The following is a 20,302-nucleotide window of genomic DNA, read 5'->3' as shown; positions in this document are numbered from 1 at the left end:
GCGAAATAAGCATGGAAATAAGCGTGCAAGAACGTCACGGGCATGTTGACTGCCCGTTGGGCAACTGCCGCTGGCAATCATAGGGGCAATCCTCTGGCAAACCCCCATGGTGGCAATCAACGGCACAAAGACAGCACGCTGCGGCCGCCTCTCGCTGAGTGTTAGGAGGTAGTTTCGCCTCTATTTGCTGACAAGTTTTGTAGCTCGCGCGCCGCGCGCTCTGATCGGATAGACTGCATCGTCTGAACTCCGTGCGCGCTATGCATAACTGACGTAAGTTTTCTTGACAACTTCTACGCTTTGTTTTCGTATGCCCGCGTGGATTCCATCTAGTTCAGATCATCTCGAATTTAATTGTTTCGTTATAGTCAGCGGCTAATTGTTTTTCTGTGGTGCTGTCTTTCAGATTGGATTCATTTTCACTACACTGGCCAGTGCTGGATCGCGGGTCAAATGCGCGTAGATTTTTACTCTGTAGCTGTTGTTGTGTACTTCTCAGTTATCTGTGAAACGTTTGGCAACGCCACAGATGATGGGGCCATCATATTTCCTATTCGACTTGCTACGCACACGATCAATTTTACAACCCTGGAAGGAAAACGAGTGGAGGGCACCGGTTCTGTGGGCTTCATTGCACAGGCAAACTTCGGAACACCTCCACAACAGGTGCGAACAAATCTGATGTCACGACAATTTGCATTCGTGGTGCTTGCATGGTGATCTGCTTTGAAGCTTGCCTTGAGAACTTTATGATCAAACAAATGCGTACTGGCCTTGCTCAGTACTGCGCACCCTTTCTCATCGCACCTTCTGCATCTTTCAGATGAGTCTGTTCATAGATACAGGAAGCAGCGACATTGCAGTCATATCTTACGAAGAAAAAAACTTAGTCACACCTTTCTACACGAACAGGTATGGTGCCAAGAATCTTGCACGTTACACGAATCATTCAATATAGTTTCTAATCATTCATACCATTTTTTGATGACCTCTTCTCTATGGATGGTATGCAGTACTGCTAAGTCATAACGCTTTGACACTGGTTGCTGTGCATATCGGGCAAACTGTGGATCAATCAATTGGCTTTCTTTGTGAGTCCTGTTTCAGCTATTCATTGGACTTCTCATTCATTAAGGTGTAGGCCAGCAGTGCTGTTAGAACAGCTGGACAAAGCTGCATGTAATCCACACAAACAGGGTCGTCAAAGTCTGTGTACATTGCAACCATGTGGCCTCTCTCCACTAGGACATAAGGACCGCAGTCTTTAAACTTTCTCCAAACCTCAGTTATGAACTCTAGAAGAACCCAACCTGCAGAAAATTTGTGTTGGCTCAAAAAGTTGTGTTGAGCCTATTTCTCAACCAGTTTGAGCAGCCATGGACTATGCAGCAATGATGCAGCTTGGCTGTTGTGCTTTGCTTTAACTGTGAACTGACTGCACCTGTAAAGATTGATTGTTTGATTGACGGTGAGAAACAGCCTATTAAACACATTTGGGGCCATTTGTGGATGTGCAATGCTGTCCTGTGCATCCATAGAATGAAGAGACATAGATTAGAATTTAATTTTATTGTAAATAAAAATTGGGTACAGTTGCCTCAGTGTCTCTTTAAGCACAGAGTTCTTTACAGCCTGTTACATGCCATGATTATCTTTTTATTATTTTTAAACCCTCGAAGAGGAGTGTTCATTTAGCTGCATTTTGATATCCTTCAGTAAACATAAATATTTCATTTATCGCTCAGTAGTTCTTGAGGGCACCACCAAACATGCCTTTTCCTGTGGTATGGGAAGATTTAAACCATGACATTGTGTTTATCTCTGGTGCATGCTATGTCCAAGTGGCAATCCAAATCCATCTTGCAAAGGAAGCAGACTTATGGCAACAAAGTTTGTTTGCTATGTGCATCTCCAAGCATGGTGACTGATGTTAGAGGAGTGCAACACCGCCTGTACACAGTTCTGACTTTGCTCACTGGGTGCAAGCAGCTTGAAATTGCAGGGTTGTTAACATAGAAACCTCCTAGCACTTGCACTTAAGTAGCCTAACTTTATGTGTTCCTTAAAATTGGTCAAGCCTGCCAGATCAATGAAAGAGCAGCACAAAAGGAATGAGGGAAAGACTGCAGTGCTTCAGCTGATTCATCATTTGAAGTAGTGTTATGCTGTGGGCAATTGTTCTCTCTTTCTTTTTTTGTCTTTTTTTGTGGTGTTTTCTCATTGATCGGAAACCACCAACTAGCCCCAGCCCTCATGCTGGAAAGTGTGCAAGATGTTGATGCTGCTTATGTGTAAGCCACAACATTGCTCTTTGGGCATACGGTGAGAACTTATATCTTAACAGCCCGAGGTGGCTCTGCGCGTTGACACGAGCTGAAACTGTCTGTAGTACACTGCTGCTGTGAAACCCCTAGAACATGCTCGCGTCAAAGAAGTTTGTTGAAGTTGGTACACTGGAACCGTTGGAAGCGATACGTGGTCAGGGAGGCTAAATAAAAATGGTTACTAGTACAACTGTTTTTTTTCTCTCTGTTTTTTATTATTACTGTTCAACATGTCCCTTCTGTTTTCAGATCATCATCATTTGTGCCAACTGGAGAACTAGCGTTAAAAAAATTTGTTGAAGGCGGGTACAATGGAACTATTGGAAACGATGTGCTGCAAGGCTGGGGAAGAACGTCATCGCTCAGGGTGCCGATAGTTGCCATAACTTCCTCCGAAAACATGTTTCCACCTCACTCACAATGGCAGGGTCTGTGGGGTTTAGCCTTCCCACCCCTGACTAAGGTGAGTGCTTCTTGCCCTTATGATTGTCTATGCCAGAGCAGTGAGGGTGATGAAAAAAAAAATTACTTGATGGTAACAGCTTTTTACTTGTCAGAGCCGGGGCACTGCTATGAGGTATGCCATATTGGTGGTCTGTGGGTATCTTGCTTAAAGGGACAGTGGGGAGAGCTCTATTAATATTTTTTTTTACAGCAAAATCCGATAGTTCGGCATTTCATGGCTTTCTTGCCACTTTGCCGGCAGCGAAAGGTGCAATTATTTCTAAGAAATTTGGATTCGAAGTTGAAAAAGTTTTTCCCACCGCTCTGATTCAAACTTAGGATTCTCTTATGACGACATAGGACTAAGTGACGTGAAACATGACGTGCACATGACGTAACGCAGACTCCGTGATTTCTGACGGCCAGCAGTGCGGCCTAGCAGCAGCCGAAAAGAAAGCTACCGCCGACCGCACGTTGAAGGCATCTATCTGCTATTGCGGCCGTCGCTACCGTCGCTTCGTTTACGTTTGCACCGGCGTTTTGCCAGCGTTACGATGGATCCCGTTCTCGAAGTAGTCAAGGAATTCTCGCAAATAGACACCTTTAGCGTACCGTGTACAGCCGGCCAAATCTTTAGCTGGCGTGCGTGGCAGCCGCGTTTTCCGTGCTCCTGCAGCTTATGACGGAGCAAACTTGCGAAAATATCGAATCTGAGCACAGGCTCACTAAGGCCATGCTTACTACTGAGCGTTCCGCAAGTTTACTTAGTCGTAAAACACAGGAGCGCGGAAAAAGCGGCCGTCAGGCACGCCAGCTAAAGATTTGGCCGGCTGTACCTTGCTACCGTTAGCGGAATACCGGGAGCCCGCCAGCGCCGGTGAGCAGGCACTGATTGGTCCCGATGCTGCAGGTGCGCGCGTAGTTGCCGGGGGCGTGGCGCCATCTGCCGACGCCAAGGAGATTTGCGCATGCATTGGCTGCGCCTCAGTGATTCGTGGTTTCTCGTGTCCTAAGGTTGCTAGAACCATTGGTTCTAGCAACACTGCTTTGTCCTATGACGTCATCACGCTTGTACTTGCGAGTTTGGCCTGTGGCGGCGATACCTGTATTTTGGTTCTTGCTGTATTCTACGTTACAAGAGCTTTGTTCTCAGTATGAGTGGCGTTTTTGTAATCAGGAGCTGGTTTTCTGTCGATAAAAGCCAACTTCAATTTCTCCTCAGTGTCCCTTTAAAAAGGCAACCTTGATGCAGTGGTGGCCTTGCGGGAGGCAGATTCAGTGCATCAGCACTGTAAAAGAGAAGGCGCAAGGGAGATCAGTTCTTGAAAGCTTTTTCGCAATTCACTGTTGAGAATAAGAGCATACGCCATTGTAACAAAAGTTTCAGGGCTGTATCTCCGTTCATCTAAGTATGGACGCAAAATGCTTTTGCAGTGCGGTAACTGTTTTGTTGTTCTGAATTTCAGGAACATGCATTAAGCTTATACTTCTTCTCTTTGAAGCTGCAAATTATATGTCATATACTTTGTATTGCTGTGTTTATGATGCAGATTGCATCTCTTAGGCTTGAATGGTGCATTCAGCATGTTTGGAATGCAGTTACCTCCACTTTCGTTGAGGTTTCATGGTGGCCTGTGCTTTACAGTGTGGAATGTGATTGCTTTCCTCCCTTAACACCAGGAACAAAGTTTCATGGACGCTCTGAGCAGCCAAACAGGCATCACTCACTATGTGCTTTCATTCTGCAAACAAAATGAAACAGACTCTGCGCAAAGTTCTGGTGTGTTAGTGAGTATATTTTTGTGGTGCTACTCTTTGTGCCTGATTTATTCTTTACTCAGTGGTTTGTTGTTATGAGCCTTGATGTTGTGGTTTGTTATCATGTTATGAGTGCTTGATGCACGTTGGCAACATTGCCAGAGAAGGGTAGCATCTAAAGACGCCTCTTTCAGCTCTAATTGCAGTACTTATAGCTGCATGACCTTCGAAGCTATCTTATACTTAACCCCTTGATGCCTTTGCAATACAGAGTGTACAGCTATCAGTATTTTTCATTTACGCTTGTAAACAAATATAAAATTCTAAGAGTAGAATACAAATCACATTTCCCCACATATGTCGCGAAGCAAATTGAGTGTGAACTGCCACAGATAAAGGGCCATGTTGTAAGATCACCAAGTGCAAAAGCTAACCTTACTGGCAAAACAACCTAAATTTCGTTGCATATACAATTTTGCTCTTTATTTATTTATTTTGAGTGACAGAGGATGTGTCCATAGTTTTGCCTTGTTTGGGCATTAAAAAAATTACCGTAATCTGCAAAGCCTAATTATCTGCTAATATTATATTTCACAATACCTACCAGTTTTTTTGCAGTTGTACAGTGTAGGGGCTCATAATGACGAAGCTCACAAATTTTATTGAACTGTTTTATTGCGTGGGCATTACAAGGCCAAGTTGAAGAACAGATTTCATGAGTGAACATATCACTTAAGTTTCGTCTAATCTATTTTTGTTCACAAATTCTTCCTTTGCACTTCTCACCTTGCAGACCTTCAATGGAAAGATTCCAGAGGGAACAATATTTACTTCTGTTTATATACCCGCATACTTCGCAGTATATGTGTCAAACATTAAACTGGGTGCAAGGGAATGGCCAGGCTCATGCAGTGAGGTAAGCTCTCCATGAATTCTGTTCATGCCCACAAGGATCACTAAATATATGCTAAATAAAGTGGGCTCTAGTTAATTTGAACCTGCGTAATTCGAAATTATAGTTTATTTGAACTGGTGGCTTTGGTCCCGTTAATCTCGAGTCTGTCAAAAATATTCCCCTTAATTAAGCCTGTGCTTAATTCATACAAATTGTCTGTCCCCTTTGAATTTGAAATATTGAGAGTTGACTGTATCTTCTGCGTTGCAACCAACTGAAACTCTGATCTCTTCTCTTCGTGGTGATACTGAGACGGAAACCCACGGAATTCGCAACACTCTGCGACAGTCAGAAACGTGATTTTCTTACCATTTTCAATGACCGCACATTAAGAAAATGCTGCTTTTAAAATTTTCACTGCATATTTCGTTATAATTTTTCGTCATGAGACAGTTGGAGACCCGAGGGTTATGAAAAAATTTAGCTGAGAAATCAAAATTCTTACCAAATTGGCCATTTTATTTTCTCCGTCCTTCCTTGTTTGTTATCTTGCTTTATCCACTTCAACATGCAAATAACAGTGTCAGAAATTTGTAAGGGAAAAACATTGTGAAGTTAGTCGGTTTCAATGCCAGCTGTTATAAGTTAAAGGTGCACTGAAGAAGAATCTGAACTTGTCTTTTTGCCGCGGGAACTCGATCTACACGTTCCGAGCTTTCTTAAAAGCTTCGATTTATTGCCCTCTGTGGCCGATTACCGTAATTAAAACGAATTAACGTCCGGCTCCCGCCTTTTTTTTTTCATTCTCCCGCGTACGGTGGGCGGAGTCGACCAACGCGTGGAGCGCCTTTCACCCAGTCCCTTGGCGGCTTGCCGCTCTGCCATCGGCGGAGTAATACATAGTAGTCCGTAGTAGCAAATAGTCCACGCGTATTTTTATTTCTGCGGGCTTATTTTGCGGCGATATTATCTCCTAATGAAACTATTTATTCATGGAAACCTAAAAAAACAAAATAAAGCGAAAGCAAAGCCTCCACAGAGCTGGCTGAAAGGCACTTCACGCGTTGGTCGACTCCGCCCACCGTACGCGGGAGAATTCAAATAAAAAGGCGGGAGCTCGACGTTAATTCGATTTAATTAGGGAAATCGGCCACAGAGGGCAATAAGTCGCAGTTTCTAAGAATGCTAGGAACGTGTAGATCGAGTTCCCGCGGCAAAAAGAGAAGTTCAGAATCCTCTTTAGTGCACCTTTAACTGGTATAGAGTTCATTTTGCTTGCACTTATTTATGTTGCTCTTCTATGCCAATGCAAACATCAGAATGTCCTAATGCAGCCTTTCTCTCGTGTCATCCTTTCAGCTGAACGAGAAACCTGTGATAGTTGACTCTGGAACTACAGACCTGAAGGTCCCACAAGTTGTGTTTGACTGGATGTTTGATGCTTTGTGTGAGCATGTGAGTACTATTGCATTCTTTTTTTTTTATGTGGTGCTGTCTTGTTTATCTTCTAAAATTGCCAGGTGACATGGTGAGTCTTGGTAGTAAAAGATGTAAATGACAGCAAATGTTTACTGTGAAAACATTGAGTGAAGTAGAAAAGTATAATTATTTATTTCTAAATTGTTTTTTTTTTCAGGCTTGATGCATGAATGCTTTTCTTTGCTGTAACTGAACTTTTTGAGATGTAAAAAAAAACGCATTCACAACTTTATTTCTTTTTTATGCTTTGTGTTGCACACATTAAACATTTTCCTGGCTGGGTTATATTAACTAATATAGCCTGGATACTGAAGTGGATCATGTTAAACTATTATTCATGTTAGTATTATCGGTGGGATTATAACGTTGTCATATTGGCAGGGCACCAATTCTTCATGTCATGTGTTTTCTGTTTACAGGCTTCATATAACTTTTCAAGAGAAGAAAATGCCGTTTATTGTCTGGAAGATGGATTTTTGAAGGCTGATCTGCCAACTCTAGAGATTTTTCTACCAGACACAAGTGGCAAGATTTTTAGTTTGAAGGTCCCTCCTGCAGTAAGCAGCTTTCACTTTTCACTTCGTTTTTAAATAAAGAGTAGAGACATTATGGTTCAGGTGTCGTTGAGGTTTCCTCGGAATAGCAGCAATGTCATTACTGATCATGAAGTACAGCTTAATATTCCCTCACACACCACAGGATTTTGTTAGCTGACTTTCCTTTGCTGAATAATTTTTTTGTTGTTGTTGAAAATCAGGCAATTGATGTTGTGCTGCAGTCATTTAAAAGTATGTATGTGGTGTGCTGGTAACCATGGCGTTCCCTGAAGGAATACAGACCCCAAATTTTGGTTGTGTGCACTTCCTTCGTAATTATGCGCAACATACGTAAATCATCATGTGGAATTCGCTCAGTAGATGATTTATAATTGAATTTCTTAACCTGTGTTGTTTTGGTATTAGCAGTCAAACTGTGGCTGTGACATCAAAGGTCGTTTCAGGTCACAGGAGGCTTGCAGAAATATATATTATAGTTGCTTTTTCTTTGGTTGACATTCCAGCTCTGGGGGCAGACAGTTGTAAGGTTTGTAGTAAATGAAAGCAACAAAGGCACTATTGCAGCTTTTATGCCTCCTGTAATCTTAACAGTGCATTTGACGTAACACACATAGTGTTTAAGCAAAGACCAAGGCAGTGTGAGAGAAGAAATTTGTTTATAAATTACAATAGAGCCATACTGTTATGTTCCCAGGCACATTGTTTTTCTAGCGCCTATGTTCTCGTACCAATCCCGTTCAGACTCACATTGAAATTCATGCAATACAAACTCAGCTGTTAGAGGGCAATTGTGGCAGCATTCCTGCCTGGTGCATTGTGAATGCCTCCTGTCACTACTTTATGTTGTAGTGGATCTTGACACTATGTCTAGTGCGCCCGGAACGGTGACAGCATGCCAGCCAAAGCAAGACGCTACACTGCATTAGCGTTTGTCCGCCACATTGCACGGCAACGAGGTTTTCTGTATTGGCTCCGGGGCTTTGGTTTCCGTCATCCACTTTTCTCTTGTCCCTGGCGGGTTGAAAAATGCAGTTTATGTGTACCGATAGGTGAGAATTGTGCAGGAATAAAGCGACCCCCATAAAAGCAGTATGGAAGTGCTAGCGCTGCAACTTTGCAAGGTCAACGTGCACTATCTCCTCACTGCTGCCTCCCTTCAGCTGGCAGCTTTCGCGTGGGATTCCAAAGGGGAACCAAGTTGAGGTGTCACCTGCATGGCAAGCGATTGAGTAAAAATTCCATCTATTGCATGGTGTTCTGTAACACATGCACCTTTGAAATGTGCACAACAGCAAGCGTGATGACGACCCCTGTGCCCCTTTCGTTAGGCATGAAATAGCCTGGCCATGTAGTTTCATTTTCTGAGCTTCATCACCACGGGTTTTACAGTAATATGTTAACGAATTGTTTCTCTCACACTGTACTGATTTTTTGGAGGCAGGAGTTAATTACACAACCTTCAGATAACTGGAGCATCTCTTCCAGTCCCTTGGAAGTCGGAATTAATGAGGTTTTATTAGCCATCATGTTATTTTTAATTGCGAGTCATCTCATTCATGGATTTCATTTTGTTACCGAGTCATTTTGCATGACCACAGCACAGTTCGCATACTGTGTGCTGTATAATCAAACAGAATACATTTCTGCGCATCCTTCTTTCTTTTTTTTGTGTGTGTGTGGAGCTGTGTTGGTCCAGGTCTGTTTATTGCGGTTGAAAAGACCGATCGCTATTTTGAAAAAAAATTAAGAGTAACATTTGCCTGCTTATCTCCTGAAATTTTTTTATGCTGAACAGATACTCAGTTCGATATTGAAAGGCATTTTTTTCTTGATATTCGTATTCGAAAATTTTGCTATTCACATACCCCTAGCAAAGTATCTTGTGCTTGTGTGTTTTATTGGTATATGTTTTGTTTGCTCTTATTAAGGTTCTCTTCCAAGAGGTGTCCTTAAAACGCGGTGATCATGGCTGTTTCAGGCTTGGAGTGGGTGCGTTACCTAAAGGTGAATATTTTACTGTGATTGGCACTGTTCTCAAAACACGGGCTGCACACGAGATGTCTCTGTTCGTGCTTGCCTGTGGTTAAGTAAAGTAATTGTCGTTTTCCCTGCAGATTTTCTCATCGGCTACAGTATCCTCAAAGGTCTCACAACAGTTTTTGACCTGGGCAATAAGCGAGTTGGATTCTCGCCTCTGCACTGCGACGCAGATGATGTGATAGTCAAGTATGCTGGCAAAAATTATACAGGTAGGTTTTACATTGTGCTTATTGTACTTATTGTACATCGGAAACAATTTTAGTCGTCGTACGAGATTACGAAAAAGGCATTCGCTGTGCCTTGCATGGTCAATCATTTTCGCTTGACAAGTCATTTAGTGGTTCTTTCAGAGTTTGTTTTATGATGCGTACACTCATGTTGTGTTTCCCATCAGGTGATGTTGGTGTGCACCATAAAATAGATATTTTCTAACACAGTGTAACCACTTCACTATGTATTAGTTCTGAGCAGGAGAAAGATGACCACTTAAGGGGAGACACTGGTCTTAAAACGAAAATTTTTATTATTAGAGATGTCGTAATGAAATTAAGTATGCGTATGTATTTCTTCCTCCTGTTTTCAAAAATGTAATTAGTTTCAGCTTATTTCCATCTCAATTAGTTCTCAACGTATAAGAAAATAACTGAAGCCTAATTAGCCCCTTAAAACCATGGGGTAGTTTAGTACCAACTGGAGCTTCTAATGAGTGAATACTACCACATTGTCCGTTTTCAAGACCTGGCCTAGTGAAAACTGTGTGACACTGCCATTGTCGAAAATCAGTGTCGCCTATCATCAGGGCTGACCCAGCTACGTTGTCAGCTTTGTCCAGCTGTTTGTTCTAGTCCTTGGTTTTGTGAGCATAGGCACTGGTACTGTGGGTAATACCATATTCTCACACAGTTGTTGCCTCATTGGTGTTTTTGATAACAATAACATCGACTACAGAAGCTTGTTGGTGCTTGTGGGAAGCTTTGTTTATGTGCAAAATTTAGTTGGCTCCAAGGAATACTTGCTTCAAAGCAGTCTGCTCCTGGGCATGTGTCATGGGCTCACATGGTTTAAGCTATGGCAGTGCCATGATGGCACTCTTAAAGGGACAGTGAGGAGAGCTCTATTAATATTTTTTTTAAAGCAAACTCCGATAGTTCGGCATTTCATGGCTTTGTTGCCACTTGGCCGAAAGCGAAAGATGCATTTACTTCTAAGAAATTTAGATTCGAAGTTCAAAAGTTTTTCCCGCCGCTCTGATTCAAATTTGGGATTCTCTTATGACGACACAGGATTAAGTGACGTGAAACATGACGTGCACATGACGTAACGCAGACTCCGTGATTTCTGCCGGCCAGCAGAGCGGCCTAACAGCAGCCGAAAAGAAAGCTACCGCCGGCCACACGTTGAAAGCACCTATCAGCTATTGCAGCCATCGCTACCATCGCTTCGTTTACGTTTGCAACGGTGTTTTGCCAGCGTTACGATGAATCCCGTTCTCGAAGTCATCAACGAAGTTCTCGCATACCACATACCCTTTAGAATACCGTGTACCTTGTTACTGTTAGCGGAATATCGGGAGCACGCCTATCGTCGATGAGCCGGCGCTTATCGGTCCCAATGCTGCAGGCGCGCGCGTAGCTGCCGGGCACGTGGCGCCATCTCATGTCGTCAAGGAGATTTGCGCATGCATTGGCTGCGCCTCAGTGATTTGTGGCTTCTCGTGTCCCAGTGTTACTAGAAGCATTGGTTCTAGCAACACTGCTTTGTCCTATGATGTCATCACGCTTGTACTTGCGAGTTTGGCCTGTGGCGGCGATACCTGTATTTTGGTTCTTGCTCTTTTCTACGTTACAAGAGCTTTGTTGTCAGTATGAGTGGCGTTTTTGTAATCAGGAGCTGGTATTCTGTCAATACAAGCCAACTTCAATTTCTCCTCAGTGTCCCTTTAATGAGCATTAAAACATCTCTAAACTGTACCCCAAGCACACCTTTCACTGCCATTTGACATTTTGCAGAAGTGGTCGTGAATCTATTTCTATGATCAAATGCACCAAGCCATCAATACATCCATTTACTGTTGCACAGCACCATTGCTTTCAGGAGAAAATTTGTTTTGGTTTGGGTAGAAGCGGCATCAGATGACACTTTAACCTTAATGGAGTAATGGAGTTGTCGCATAGCATTGCTTTCACTTTGCTGATGGTATCCTGTCGCATAAAAGAATTGACATTTCTGAGGTACTATTACTTTACAGTTTTTTAAAATAAGCTGATGGATTGTTACTCCTACTCCTGCTGGTTGGCACAAAACTTTTCGGATTAGCATTTCAGTGTCTTCGTAGTATGTTTGCACATGAAATATAAAGCAACAAAATATGCAACTCGCTTACCGATTCAGTTGTCGTGCAACATTTTACTTAGCGTTCTACGTGCTGATTTCATCACTTAGCGCTCACTCATGTCAGGTGGCAGAATGTGCCATGAAATGGCAGTTTCATGAATCAAATACAGCCTGCCAGGTATTTGAAGTTGGCTGATGAACCATTGTATAAATCCTGATTATTTTTCTTTTTGAGTTATCTGAGCACCTCCTTAGACCCTTTGGGTACAGTGTGGAGCAGTATTTCTCAGCAGTCTTTCCAGCTTGCTATATGAGGCAGTGTTTTTAAACTCTTACCTCTGAATTTTTGTTTATGGTTTATGGGGGTTTAACATCCCAAAATGACTCAGGCTATGAAGGACACCGTAGTGAAAGTGTTACGGAAATTTCCAGCGCCTGAGGTTCTTTAAAGTGCACTGACATCATGCAGTACACGGGCCGCCAGAATTTCGCCTCCATTGTAATTCAACCACCGCGGATGGGATCAAAACCGTGTCTTTCTTTGTGTCCTCTGCACTTCCATTTGGAGTGTCTAGTGTTCATTTGTTTTAGTGCAGTTGATTCAGAGAGTTGACCGTGCCCTTCTTAAATTTGTGGCTGTTCTTTGGTTTTGTCTTCTAGGCGACTCATGCGGATGGGACTTCCCACCATTGGACACCGGCAGAACGTGGGGCGTTTTTCTCTACATCATTGTAGCCACATGCCTCCTGTGTGGCCTTCCCTTTTTGATTGTAGGGCTTATGCGGCTAAGGAAAAAAATACAGACTTACAGGGGCAGAACTGTGTCTGATAGGGATGGACTCATTGAGATATAACTACGTGTGGTTAGTTTTTTTAGGGGCACTTGGTCTGGTTTTACAATCCCCATTCTTAATTTTTGCTAGTTGTGTTTTTACACTTTTTATGTCTGTGTCTGGAATTTATTGTTGCTTTTAATCGTTGTTTTAACTGAACATATTTTCACATGTTTATACTGAAGTAGCAATGTATTTATAATAGTGCATCAAAGGTAAAATATGACAAGGCCTACAATATTTTTGCATATATTGCCTTCATGCTGTCTGGAAATGATGTTTTCTTTACCATTTGTTTGCTTTTGTTTGCTTAGGTGTGCTGCTGTTGTGTTTTTCAACATCTAAAGCCTAAGAACAGTGAGATAGATCAGATTGAAAGGTTGTTGTATTCAGCACACACTAGAAAATAAGGCAAAATTTTAAATATGTTTGTACACTTAGAATGTGCATATGTGTATATTTTTTTGCAAACTATTTACTCATCCACAGTTGAGTGTCGTACGGGGATGGATTATAGCAGTACATTTTGCTCAACATCTTGGTTGGAGGACAGTACTTGCCTGTTATCTCCAAAATAGGTTCAGATATGTCATTGGAGAATAGCTGCTATGGACGCCAGAACAATTTCAGCTTAGCAGTCATTCAAGATTAAATTAAACTTACTGCAGGTACTCCGTTCAGGCGAGAATTCAGCTTTTATCGGAGATAATTATTTTATGCCTTGGGGTCGGAACCCAACAGGGTAAGTGAGCTTTCCTTTAGTTATACAAAGCAGTGGCCCCGAACTTGGCACTTTCTCGCCTAACAGAGCATGTTCACTTTCACAGAATCTAGGGGTTGTGTTTCTTGCTTTCCTGGAGGGGACATAGTGGTTGTGGCTTTAGGGAGAGCATAGTTCCTTGTGTTTTCATTTTTTGTCAATTACTTGTTTGTCACCGTTCATTCATTATGTTTGTCAATAGCTTGTTGCCACCAACATTGAACCTTCTTTGCATGAAGTTTAGGTTTGGAACATTTTATTGAGAAGTATTGAGGCTCACCGACTTTGGGGATGTAAATGTCAAGGCCCATTTCTATGCAAGATGAAGCCAGCTTCTTTGCGTGCTACCACTAGAATATGGCACGTGAGAGCTTTTGCAGTTTTCAAGCACACGCACACTGTGCTAAGTTCGTCCTTACCCAAATCTAAGAAGGCTAAATGAAGCATCAAAAGATGCTCAAAAGGCAGAGAGATAGGGCAGTAGTGACATGAAGGAGCTTATGCTGGCTTCGATCGCATTTAACTAATGGCCTGCTGCCAAAACTTTATGCATTACATCACCTTTGTGACGGCCAACAATTCCACAAAGCGGAAAAGGGGACATGTTTTGCCCAACACCCTAGATTTCATGCTTGGCTTCTGCTATTCCTAAATTTATTGAATGTAATGCAGTTTTTCTATTTAACCTGCTACGAACAAAACAGGCTTTTATTGACTGCTAGATGCACATTTCCTTTACTGTTCTTTACTTGGGCATTTTTCACTGACATTTGACCAATGCATTCATTCCTTTTGTGAACTGCAATAAAATGTGGCATTATCTTGGTTTTCTGAAGGGAGATACTTAGCTGGTGTGACTTGCTTGAACCTTTGTCTATAAAAATAGTTGCACCACCACGAAGCATTTTCTTGCAGGGCATGGTGATGCACAGCTACCTCGCAGCTGGTATACTTATGTTCATGATGTGTTTTCAGCTAAGCAATAGCAGTGTAGAACTACAGTAACAATGCAAGGGAGGGAAGAGCAAAAAAAATTGTGGTGCTTGTCTTCAGGTGCAGGTGGTCCCAATATCAAAGAGAACATCAACCAATGATTATCTCACAAGTCTGAGTGAAGAGCACACAGTTTCTCATTGTTCTACCTAGTTTTGCTCACGAGAAATCAGTTCCGAAGTAGCCACGGTGCTCGAAGTTGTGTACAAACTGACAGTTCCCTTTCATGCTGGATTTGCTGTATACAGGGCTTAAAAGTCCGGCTACATCGAAGGGGGGCCTCTATTGATTTGAGCACAGGTGGAGAGGGTAATGGAGGGGAGAGAGAGAAAGCTGCTGGCAACCTGTTTTACGCATAGTTTTATAGAAAGGGAGAAATAAATTTAAGGGTGGTGTTTTTGCTCATTTTATAACACAGTTTCATACAAAAAGTGCATGGAGAAATTGTCAGTTCATGACACAGACCTTAAACAAGCAATCCCCACGCTGTGCCAGTGTGCTCGATGGTATCTGAAGTAAAACGCTTGCAAAAAAAAAAAAATGATCCGGTTGGTTGGTTTTTCTGGGGTTTAACGTCTCAAAGCAACTCGGGCTGTTAGGGACGCCGTAGTGAAGGGCTCCGGAAATTTCGACCACATGGGGTTCTAACGTGCGCCTTCATCGAAATTCAGCCGGCGCGGCCGGGATCGAACCCGCGTCTTTCGGGTCAGCAGCCGAGCACCGTAACCACTGAGCCACCGCGGCGGAGCAAAGTAAAAATCTGTGTGCAGATTCCAATTCGCCAATACCGAAAGACAATGAAGGCGAGGGGGGTTTCGGACTTGGGGGGTTGGAGACTACCCCGAAACCCTCCTGACTTTAAGCCCTGGCTGTACAATAACCAGCCGATGCACGATGTGTCCAGCACAGTTCCGCCGAGTCCGCGACGTGTGGGCGGTGCAGCCAAGCTGGGCGTGTCGATTTCGCGCCGACAGCCGATGTTCGAGCGATACGGTTTCCGCGACAGCTGCCTCGAGCTCGCGTTCCTTGCGACACGTGCCGAGTGGCTTTCTTGTTGCTTTTGTTGTCAACGGCCAAGGACGCAGTGTCTCGCGCGTTAGCGGTGGTTACAGCTGCAGTCTTCGCAGTTGCCACGCCGTGGTGAAAGGACGCATCTGCATGCGCACAGAGGGGGTCGAGACGGAAAAACCTGATGCGTGAGAACTGGAAGCGACGTGTCGAAATACGAGCACGTGGAGGTAAAACCAAAACCAGTATAACTACAGCCCGGAATGCACGCTCTTAGAAGCGGCGTAGCCGGATGTTTCTAAAGAACTGAGAGGTGTGGTGTACGAATGTAGCTTACGTGTGTCTTGTTACCCTCTCGCAGAGGAGCGCTTGGTAGACCACATTTCATTTGAATGCGTCATTAATAAATGACGCATACCATGATAAAGTTTTACACCTAGCTGGACAAATGGAAGGCGCTCGCGTACATTACGCTTAACAGCGGCGACTAGAACCTCTTCGTTGACCCTTGCTGACGTGGCGCGGACACCATCATTTCCGAGTGGAATCGGTTCTGTGCTAGTTCACGATCTTGTGCTGGGCCATTCGAGGGGGAATAGCGACGTGAACGGTTCCGCTTTATTTCGTAACACTGTTTAGAGAATCGGGAGTCATGCGCCTGAACTAGCTTTTTATTCGGAGTTCGCGCTTCCTTGGCGTTGAAATTGAAATGATTACCGCAGTACGCATTTTGTCGACTGACTTCGTCGTGTTAGACCATCATAAACAAAGCGTTATACGTATTGTTGCAGTGAAGTTGAACCAGAATATTTCAAAAGCTTTTTTTGCGATGTAGAGATGGCGTCTGCAGCATTGTAGTACCAGTATCAGAAAAGAGGTGAATCCTATTCATTTATTTCATTTATTTACCCTAAGGGCCCTTTCGGGCATTACATAGGGGAATACAACTGTTCAAGATTGGTCATGCACATAAGCAAAAACGCTCTTATAAGGTAACCATGAATATATAAAAAAAATGTAGGAAGAAATAAACTAATTTTGAACCTGTGTATTTATACAACAAATATATAGATTTGAATGATTACACAAGTCTATAATAGAATTAGCTATAAGCACGCGCAATACCGGGCAGGGAGCGCAATACAACAATGAGTGCAGCCCTGTACATATACAGTGTTCTGCAACTTTATCGGCACAGGTTTGAAAAATTCTCCCGCCACAACCGTTGGCTCGTTTGTGGTGAAACCGCGCACAAAGCTTCCTTATTGTTGTCCGCTTTAAGGCATACTAAGTATAAAAGTGGTACTTACCAGGTTTGGTCACGCGAGATGCGAAACCAGAAGCACCCGTGTTGAGATCGAGCCGTCGTCATTCACGTGCTTAAGCAGACGACATGGCCCGAACGACGCATTCAAATCAAGCCGCCACGCTCGCTGCAGCGCTCGCCTCGGCGCTTTCCTTCAGCGATGCCAGATGGCGCCACCAGTACATTTCGGCAAAAATTCGATGACGACGGCTCGATCTCAACACGGGTGCTTCTGGTTTCGCATCTCGCGTGACCAAACCTGGTAAGTACCACTTTTATACTTAGTATGCCTTAAAGCGGACAACAATAAGGAAGCTTTGTGCGCGGTTTCACCACAAACGAGCCAACGGTTGTGGCGGGAGAATTTTTCAAACCTGTGCCGATAAAGTTGCAGAACACTGTATGAAGGGGGAAAAAAAGAGATAAGTAGTCTAAAACAGTCAATAACAACAAAGCAATCAAAACAGCCTAACATGAGATACCTTCTGAAGCCTTGAGGAAAGATGCATGATTAAATATGGCTGGCGGCGTCTGCAGGCAAACTGTTCCTTTGTGAGATGCCAAGAGGAGAATATTTGAACAAATTTGTGCGCGCGAATATGGGGCTGATTTTAAATGGGTGGTCTAAACGAGAAGTTGTGTGGGCAGCAGGACGCAGAAACATTTCTCGAAATTCTGATGAACCATGATATAGATTGTGCATGAACGATAGGCGGGCATTTCGTCTTCTAATTTGGCGAGGCAGTAAGTTAAATTGTTGCTTAAGGCTATTTATGCTGGTTCGAAATGAATAATCGTGGGCAATAAACCGGGCTGCTTTATTCTGAAGTGATTCAATGGAGTTTACTAGGTAAGTTTGATGAGGGTGCCAGATGGTGGAAGCGTATTCGAGTTGGGACCTGACAAGGGATGTATAGGCTAGAAGTTTTGTTTGTTGGTTAGCTTGATACAAGTTACGCTTCAGGAAACCTAATGTTTTAGCCGCCTTGTTAATTATGTACTCAATGTGAACATTCCAAGTGAGGTCAGAAGATAAATGAACTCCTAGATATTTAGTGGATGATACATGTTCAATGGCATCGCCTCTAATGAAGTACGTATGAAGTGCAACCTGTCTCTTTTTAGTAAACGTGAGTGCTTTCGTTTTGTCAATATTTATTTGCATTTGCCACCTTGTGCACCAATCAGAAATCACATTTAAGTCATCCTGCAAAAATTGTGATCATGAGGATTTTTACTGATTTTTTTTTACTTTTTAATTTCTAATAAACTTTTTAACTTCTATGTTAGCTGTATGGTTGCAGTTAGATATTTATAGCCGGCTGTCATTAATAGCAGTAGCACTTCTTCATGATTTATAAAACGCGATTACCTCCGGCGCTATGGCTGAACAAAGTTCGGCCTTACTCGCGCATTTCAAATATCCCGCCTCTTCGGAGCGCGCGCTGCAACGCCCACCGGTTGATGGCGCGTGCCGTTTAACCTCTTCTTCCCGCCCGCACTGCGGTGCTCGTCACTGGTCGATGCACCGCTGCAGACGGGAGAGCGAAGTAACGACACGGCGTTGCAGCGAGAGCACGAAAACGCGCGGTGTTTAGAACGCGCGCGCGAAGGCCAAGTTTTTTTAGCCACAGCGCTGGACGCATCTCATAATTTCTAAAAGCTATATGGCTATTAACGGCCAGCTACGAAACTATATTTTCAACCAGGAGCATAAATGTAATATGCTTGGTTTGGTTTGGTTTATGGGGTTTAACGTCCCAAAGCGACTAAGGCTATGAGAGACGCCGTAGTGGAGGGCTCCGGTATTTTCGACCACCTGGGGTTCTTTAAGTGCACTGACATCGCACAGTACACGGGCCTCTAGAATTTCTCCTCCAAAGAAATTCAACCGCCGCGGCCGGGATCGAACCCGCGTCTTTCGGGTCAGCAGCCGAGCACCATAACCACTGAGCCACCGCGGCGGGTAAAACGAAAATTGGATTTCAGGAGAAGAAGTTGCAGTAACTGTCTCACACACCTCAGTGGACACCCCTAGCCCCGATTATAGGTCGCTGGTTCGAATTTCTCCTGCAACCTCTCCAACTTAACTAGTCAGTTTATGGCGCTCGAAACGCTGAATGGTATTACACCGTCTGGAACATTCTGCTGCAAACGGTTGGCATGACAGACTTTTTTGGAGCTAAAAGCTTCACTACGCTAGTCAACACCGTGCTTCGCGTGAGCCGGTGTATGTCGGAGCACGAGTGACGTCGCGCACGGCGCAGTCTACTGCGCATGTGCGCCTCCGCTTCTCCTCCACGCCACCGTTTGACCTTTCGCCGCAGTCGTGCGCAGTGCACATTTGAAAGGAGGGTTATATAAGGCGCGCTTGCCCATTAAGGTGGGGGAGGTGGTGACGAGGAGGCGCGGCTACGTCCGTTTATCCGTTTTTCTCAGCCAGCTTCCGCTTCGGCGGACGCGGTGGTTGCGACGCGCGTCTTTTCTTTCACTCTTTCCTCCTATCTTTTAACTCTCCTCTATCTGCACGTGGCAGCGGTGGTGGCTCGGCTCGAGCCAGTTGGCAGGCCCGTGCAATTTCCTTTTCATCCTTCCTTCAGTCGCAACAACACAACAAGGTGGGGGAGGTGGTGACGAGGAGGCGCGGCTACGTCCGTTTATCCGCTTTTCTCAGCCAGCTTCCGCTTCGGCGGACGCGGTTGTTGCGACGCGCGTCTTTCCTTTTCTTTCACTCTTTCCTCCTATCTTTTAACTCTCCTCTATCTGCACGTGGCAGTGGTGTTGGCTCGGCTCGAGCCAGTTGGCAGGTCCGTGCAATTTCCTTTTTATCCTTCTTTCAGTCGCAACAACAGAACAGGCGCACGCTGCAGCGCGCTATGCGTCATCGTTTGACGTTCGCCGCAAGCGCGTGTTTATCGCGGATCACCGCAGCTTTTCGCTTCGAGATATCCAGGCTTAACCTTAGCTAAGACCCAGCCAATTTTTAAGCATGAAATGCTTTTAGCTCCCGTTGTCGGCAGCGTGGTGAAGTCACACCGAGACCGGGAGCCAACATCCGGGCACTGAATTCCACTCATCCGGGCACTGAAACGAGAACATCCGGGCACCGTACGAGATTTAACAAGACTCTCTAAGCCCTCCTACAGGACCGGCATACAAGCGCCGGTAGCTTCGCGCAGAATGGATGGTGGCGTTCCTCCCTTCCTGTACGGTGAGGTTCGGGTGTCCACCGAGATGACAGAGAATTACTGCTCCATTTCCTTTCCTCAAAAAGCGTTGCGTTCAAAGGGCAAGGCATCGCGCCGAACGGGTGGTGGTGTTCCTCCCTTCCTGTACTGTGCGGTTCGGGTGTCCACCGAGATGACAGACAGTTACTGCGCAATTTCCTTTCCTCAAAAAGCGTCGCGTTCAAAGGGCAAGGCATCGCGCCAAACGGGTGGTGACGACGCCGACGGCTTTTCGACCGAACGAGCTGTATACGCTGGTGCGTAGGCTATGTAAGGGATACTAAAAAGAGCGCCATAGAACTACACAAAGGGGTCTGCTCAACTACAACATATAGCATTAACAG

At 44.2% G+C, this 20,302-nt stretch overlaps 1 protein-coding gene across 1 annotated transcript; it reads left to right on the top strand.

Annotated features, from left to right (window-relative positions):
* The first annotated feature begins 37 nt into the window (after nt 1-37).
* On the top strand, nt 38-14,263 carry LOC149339373 (beta-secretase-like). The gene is made up of 11 exons (XM_089548138.1): nt 38-273; nt 407-666; nt 824-912; nt 2,574-2,787; nt 4,449-4,556; nt 5,320-5,442; nt 6,781-6,876; nt 7,320-7,457; nt 9,386-9,461; nt 9,572-9,706; nt 12,492-14,263. The coding sequence occupies exons 2-11, from the start codon at nt 454-456 to the stop codon at nt 12,683-12,685; spliced, it is 1,386 nt and encodes a 461-aa protein (XP_089404264.1). The 5' UTR covers nt 38-273; nt 407-453; the 3' UTR covers nt 12,686-14,263.
* Nucleotides 14,264-20,302: the final 6,039 nt, after the last annotated feature.

Source organism: Amblyomma mixtum, chromosome 6 (genome assembly GCF_055824585.1).
Source record: "Amblyomma mixtum isolate Tamu chromosome 6, ASM5582458v1, whole genome shotgun sequence".
NCBI classification, from domain to species: Eukaryota; Metazoa; Arthropoda; class Arachnida; order Ixodida; family Ixodidae; genus Amblyomma; species Amblyomma mixtum.
Note: the sequence above shows the minus strand (reverse complement) of the source record. Positions and strands in the feature narration are given on the sequence as shown.

Coding starts and splice junctions, on each gene's coding strand:
- LOC149339373 (XM_089548138.1), top strand. CDS start 454: ATGCGCGTAGATTTTTACTCTGTAGCTGTTGTTGTGTACTTCTCAGTT. Junction 5,443..6,780: donor GGCCAGGCTCATGCAGTGAG/GTAAGCTCTCCA, acceptor TCATCCTTTCAG/CTGAACGAGAAACCTGTGAT. Junction 6,877..7,319: donor TTGATGCTTTGTGTGAGCAT/GTGAGTACTATT, acceptor TTCTGTTTACAG/GCTTCATATAACTTTTCAAG.